General features: G+C 39.9%; 1 protein-coding gene across 4 annotated transcripts in view; it reads left to right on the plus strand.

Annotated features, from left to right (window-relative positions):
* Nucleotides 1-6,188, plus strand: part of NEBL (nebulette) — a 647,345-nt gene that overhangs the window by 493,462 nt on the left and 147,695 nt on the right. For 3 of the 4 annotated variants that reach the window (XM_019508316.1, XM_019508317.1, XM_019508318.1), the window contains exons 12-14: nt 821-931; nt 5,023-5,133; nt 5,930-6,040. The exons of the other annotated variant lie outside the window; for it this stretch is intronic. In XM_019508316.1, the coding sequence (XP_019363861.1) occupies nt 821-931; nt 5,023-5,133; nt 5,930-6,040 (333 nt within the window). The remainder of the gene's footprint in view (nt 1-820; nt 932-5,022; nt 5,134-5,929; nt 6,041-6,188) is intronic. 4 annotated transcript variants of the gene reach the window in all.

The following is a 6,188-nucleotide window of genomic DNA, read 5'->3' on the forward strand; positions in this document are numbered from 1 at the left end:
CTTGTGTCCTAGATCCCCCTCCAGATTCAAGTTAACTCACAGTCCTGCAGCATCCCAGGATGCTTTGCACCTTCCCCACAAACGCCTCTCATGGGGTGCGTGGGCTAGTCTTGGCCCAACCTGTCTGCTCTAGCTGAGCAGGGAAGCATGTTCTAGTGCCCCCTGGCTTCTGACCTGAGCCACTGCAGGCATCTGGCTGCTTTTCCAGAAAAGTGAATTGTTCACTTGCTTATCTGCTATGCAGGTTAAACTAACCTGTGAAGATTGAATTGATTCAGCCTCAGGTTTTTTGACTGTGTACTTAGCCCTGGTGTTCCCAGGGGCTGATTTACAGGGGGCACAAGAAGAAGCTGCCACTGGAGCCAGCCCAGTTGCCAGAACTGCTGGCACTGGCCCAGATGCTGCTGCTTCTTCTGCTGCTCCTGTTGCTGTGGGTGCAGACCCTTGTTACACCTCTGATACCTTCTGCTATTGAGGCCCCGGAAGTCTGATCTTTCTCGCCTTGTCCTCCCATTAAATTCCCTTTCATAGCTCAGTTCTTTCTCCAGATATGTTACATCGGTAAAGCCTTTCAGTGCTGACAAGAAAAGTAATTTTTTGCTTACTTGCTGTGCCATAAACCCACACAGACAGATACCCACAATTATCTAGGTTATAAAAATTAGGACCTAAAACTGTTCAATTGATGTAATGATGACTGTACCATATCTCACCTGTATTTGAATTTGCCATTTGTATCTTTTTAGAATGTACTTTCTGCAATACGTCTAAATGCACATACATGTAAGTGTGGACTAGTAATATTGTTTCGTTTCAATAGAAAGCTTATCGCAAAGATTTTGAAGAAATGCTCAAGGGAAAAGCAACGTTGGATTTAGACAAGACTCCAGAATTTTTGCACATAAAACATGTCACCAATCTCCTCAAAGAGGTAGATCACTTCTTTTTTTTGTTTCTCTTTGTTATACTATAAAAGGGAAATAAGCAGCCTACCCATGTATTTTTGATTCATAAACAAAATAACTTAGTAAATCCTGTCCAGTTCAGTAAAATTAAGCTTTAATTCATAAAAAAATATTTAATGGTTAGCTGAATACACAGGTATCTGTCCATTGAAAGTTACACTAGGAAATATTGGTGTATACCAGATAGTTACTGGCATCTGTTCATCAGGGAGTGATTGTGGATATTGCAGCTATTCTGCAGACTGGTGGTGCATTTTCTTTTGTGGCTGTAGGGACAGATATTAGACATACAGGTCCCGCCACGGTGGTCATAGGTGTACATGGCATTAGGGGCTACTATTCTGAGATGCTGCTTCCTTTGGTCATCTTTCTGTTGTAATTCAAGTAACCATCTTTCATCGTGATGTTGGACTCCATGATTGAGAAGGGAATGCCACTTTGTTGCTAAATAGTGTTCTTAACAGAATCAGCATTACCTATGGAGTCTTTAATGAACATATGGAAAGTATAATGTCCACCAAACCTGAACCAAGAAATAGTTAAAATCAGATAGTATTGTGGAAATGGGGTTGCATGATTTTCAAATAATTGTATCTCCAAATTGCTAAAAATCATATATATTTTAAAAAACATTATTAATTGTTTCTCAGGAAGTTAATTCAGGTATGCAACTCAAAATTTGCTGCATGAAGCTAACCATGCCTTAAGGAGACATGATGAAATAGCTTTAAGTTGTTAAACATAAACGCTTTCTCTTTCCTTATTAAAAAAATGCACCTATACATGTGCCCAACTAATTAGCATGCTACAGCAACCTCAGCACCATGTGTATTCAGCATTTCTGCTTTTCAAAATGGCTGTGTTGGTACTTTAACTGAGGCTTGTTGAAGGAGCTTTAATTAAAGGACCGTTTTGAAAAGCAGGATGCTGAATACATGAGATGCTGCAGGCACTTAAATTAGAGCGTCTCCCAAGAGCCACTCTAATTAAAGCAATCCTCCCTCACCCCCACCATGGAGTACATGTAAAGGTGCCCAATGTGTTGGTTCAGTTACAGTCTCCTGTTGTGGGGAATATGGGGAGGATTCAGAAGAGATTACACCTTTTGTAATTGTGAGATCCACTTGCTTTAGGACCTATGCAAAACTTTCTCAGGAGAGTGAGAGTTCAATTGTTCCCCAAATGAACAGAAGAATCTCCCTGATTATGACAGCTAATCTTTGTAGTTTATTGATTGTAAAGGACATATTAAAAAAATGACTGAATTCCCATTTGTTTATATTGAAGAGCTTACAAAAGGACAAAGGACCTTGGTAAATACAGTGCAATTCAGTAAAATAAAGCTTTAATTCATTTACTCAAGAGTTCTTTAAAAATATATTTGCTTAAAATCTCAGCTTGTCATTAGGTCTTCAATGTGCTTTGAAAAATGTGGTGAGGGAATTGATTGCATTGCTGCTGGCCATTATCTTTGAAAACTTGTGGTGATTGGGAAAGGTCTCGGATGATTGGAAGAGGCAAACTCTAGTGCCCATCTTTAAGAAAGGGAAAAAGGAGGATCCAGGGAATTACCGATGGATAAGCTTAATCTCAGCCCTTGGAAAAATCATGGAACAGGTCCTCAAAGAATCCATTTCCAATCACTTAGAGGAAAAGAATGTGATTAGGAACTGTCAGCATAGATTTACACAGGGCAAGTCATGCCTGAAAAGCCTGATTGCCTTCCATGATGAGATGACTGGCTTTGTGGATGTGGGGAGAGTGGTGGACTTTAGTAAGGTTTTTGATATGGTCTCCCACAGCATCCTTGCAAGTAAGCTAAGGAAGTCTGGGTTAGATGAATGGACTGTAAGGTGGATAGAAAACTGGCTAGATCATTGGGCTCAAAGGGTAGTAATCAATGGCTTGATATCTAGTTAGTAGGGCTGTGCAAAACAGCAGTGTTCCGCTTTGACATCCGTTTTGGTGGAGCAGTGTTTCGTTTCGAGTTTTGTTTTGATTCGAAAACACTGTTCCATTCCGAATCATTGAAATGCTTTCTCTGTTTCAATGTTTGGATTGGGCTGGGGAAGGAAATTCAGCCCATACCCAGCTCTAGGATTGGGCTGGGGAAGGGAATTCAGCCCAGCTGAGTTCCCCCCCAGCGCTAGGATCAGGCTGGGGAAGGTGAGTTCCGCTCCCCACTGCTAGGATTGGGCTGGGGAAGGGAAGCTAGCCCAGCTGAGTTCCCCTCACCAGTGCTAGGATTGGGCTCAGTTCCCTTCAAAATGTTTCGACTGCCCTCATTTTGTTTTGAGGATGTTTCAAAACTCTTCATTTTGTTTCAATTTCTCTGCTTTGAGCTCAAAATGAGTCGAAACAGTGTCGAAACAAAACAGACCGCAAAATTTTGCAGAGCCTGACTAGTTAGCAGCTGGGCTCAAGTGGAGTGCCTCAGGAGTCGGTCCTGGGGCTGGTTTTGTTCAATATCTTCATCTATGATTTAGAAGATAGGATGGATTGCACCCTCAGCAAGTTTCCAGGTGACACCAAGCTGGGGGGAGTAGTAGATATGCTGGAGGGTAGGGCTAGGTCTCAGAGAGCTCAACAAATTGGAGGATTGGACCAAAAGACATCTCATGAGGTTCAGTAAGGCGAAATACAAAATCCTGCACTTAGGATGGAAGGATAACTGGCTAAGCAGAGATCTTTAGAAAACCACCTGTGGGTTACAGTGGACAGTAAACTGAATATGAACCAATAGTATGTCCTTGTTGCCAAGAAGGCTAATGGTATACTAGGCTGCATTAGTAGGAGTGTTGCCAGCAGATCAAGGGAGGAGTTTCTTCCCCTCTATTTGACACTGGTGAGGCCACACCTGGAGTGTCCTGTTTTGGTTTCTGCCCCCACACTACAGAAAGGATGTGGATAAGTTGGAGAAACTTCAGCAAAGGGCAATGAAAAGGGTTAAGGGGCTGGGGAACATGACTGCTGAAGAGAGGCTGAGGGAACTGGACTTATTGAATCTGCAGAAGAAAAGACTGAGGGGGGATTTAACAGCAGCCTTCCACTACCGGAAGGGTGGTTCCAAAGAGGATGGAGCTAGATTGTTCTCGGTGGTAGCAGATGACAGAAGAAGGAGCAATGGTTTCAAGGTACTGCAAGGGAAATTTAGGTTAGACATTAGGAAAAACTCTCACAAGGAGGGTAGTAAAGCACTGGGACAGGTATGTGGAATCTCCATCCTTGGAGGTTTTAAAGACTTGGCTAGACAAAGCCTTCTCTGGGGTAATATAGTTGGGGATGGTCCTGCTTTGAGCAGGGTGTTAGACTAGATGACCTCCTGAGGTCCCTCCCAACCTAATTTTCTATAATTCTATGAAAGATAACAGAATAATTAAAAATTAAATTCAGATTAAACTGTTTCTTGTTTTACCTTTGTGAGTTTTTATCACCTCTCCAAGAATATGGAAAAGAATGGTGACCAGTCCACAGGCAGCCTCTACTGTGATTTTAATTTTTCATAGAACACCTGAATACCATGGAGACAAAATACTGATAGTATTATTCTATGATAGCATGTTAAAAGAATGGAAGGAGATGGTAGGAGTGTTGTTGCTGTATCATAATTTAACTACTAATCATTTTACTAGCTCTTACTGTAATATTTGGGGCATGTTTAGGGCATAGCCATTCTATCTGTGAAGCCATTAGTAAAATGGGGATGAATATGAGGCCTACCAGCCTTCAACTATAAAAACTGCTATTCACAGGAAAACCTACAACACAAAAGCTTTTGCAATTACTATAACTGAAGATCTCTAATGTGAGCTCCCTAAACAAATGACATAGTATGTAAAGGTAGGATTTTTTTCAAGAGCCCAACAGCTGCATACAAAGCTAAATTAAAAACTTTTTGGTGCTTTATACTTTTTGATTTGATAATTTCCAATTCTCTTTTAATTCTGAAAAATATTCTTCAGCTAATTCATATTTCATAGCAATGTTCAGAAAAAATGATCAAATAGTAAGAGGCATGTTGCACACAATTTAAAGTGGGAGATTTTTTTATCCTTAGAAAGAGTATAGAAAAGATTTCGAAGAAGGGATTAAAGGAAAAGGACTGACTGTGTTTGAAGATACGCCAGATTTGATTAGAGTGAAAAACGCAGCCCGGATCCTAAATGAGGTATGTTATGGTAGTGAAGGTTATTGGTGGCATAGAAAGTTCATGTTTTACAGTGCACCCTATTGAAAAATATTCTAGTTTGTCTCATAATTGAAAATGAAGTATTGTCTTTTGACGCTGATGCCCACCTGGATTTTGCAGAAAGAATACAGAAAAGATTTGGAAAATAAAATAAAGGGGAAAAGAATTATACTTATTCCAGCTATTCAGCAAACATGTGAAATTGCTTATGAGATCAGTAGATAAAAAATGCTCCTGGGCAGGAAAACCTGACTTTGAGGTGACTTTGTTATATTACATTCAGGGGGCTATGCACATGTGCATGTCCCTATTGTGTTCTACTTGTGTAGCACTAGAAAATGCCTCAGGAGCTGAGACAGTGCAGCCTGGTCATTCATCAGGCTTTAGTTTGGCTTTGGTTCAGGAAAGATAATTTAAATTAAATAATTTAAATTTCTTACTCCAAGAGTTCATTGGAAACAACTCTGTGCTTTTAAAGATTTTTTTTATTATATTTTTTCTTAAAAGAAAATGGTGTTTAAACTGGGTAAACCCTGCTGGCTACTAAGCAGAACTTCTTACAGTGTATTCCAGAGTTTGTCCGGAGTTGAACAAAAACTGTAGAAGATGGAGACAGCTACCTTTAAGACTGAGTTTCTTTCGGACCTCAGTTTATACATTCATGTTCTTAGTAGTTCACTGCTAACAATCGCTTGTATCTGCAAAACTTGAGATCTGGTTTAAAAATGTGGTTAAAAACTATTAATTGAAATTATTTGAAATACTAACTTCACAGAAAGAATACAAAAAAGACCTAGAGACTGAAATTAAAGGCAAGGGCATGCAAGTGGGCACAGATACTCCTGAAATACAACGTGTCAAGAAAGCTTCTGAAATTGCAAGCCAGGTTAGTACAGTTGTTTTTAATTAGTGCCAGCTTTTAAGTGAACTGAGGACTTGTTATCAAAACCATAAAGTAATACACAAAATGTATTAGACTAGGGACAGAGGTTAAGCATAAACTGGTTTAAATGATCAGAAACTGGTTTAAACCT

The sequence above is a fragment of the Gavialis gangeticus genome, unplaced genomic scaffold (genome assembly GCF_001723915.1).
Source record: "Gavialis gangeticus isolate Ggan-Ray unplaced genomic scaffold, GavGan_comp1, whole genome shotgun sequence".
Classification (NCBI taxonomy): domain Eukaryota; kingdom Metazoa; phylum Chordata; order Crocodylia; family Gavialidae; genus Gavialis; species Gavialis gangeticus.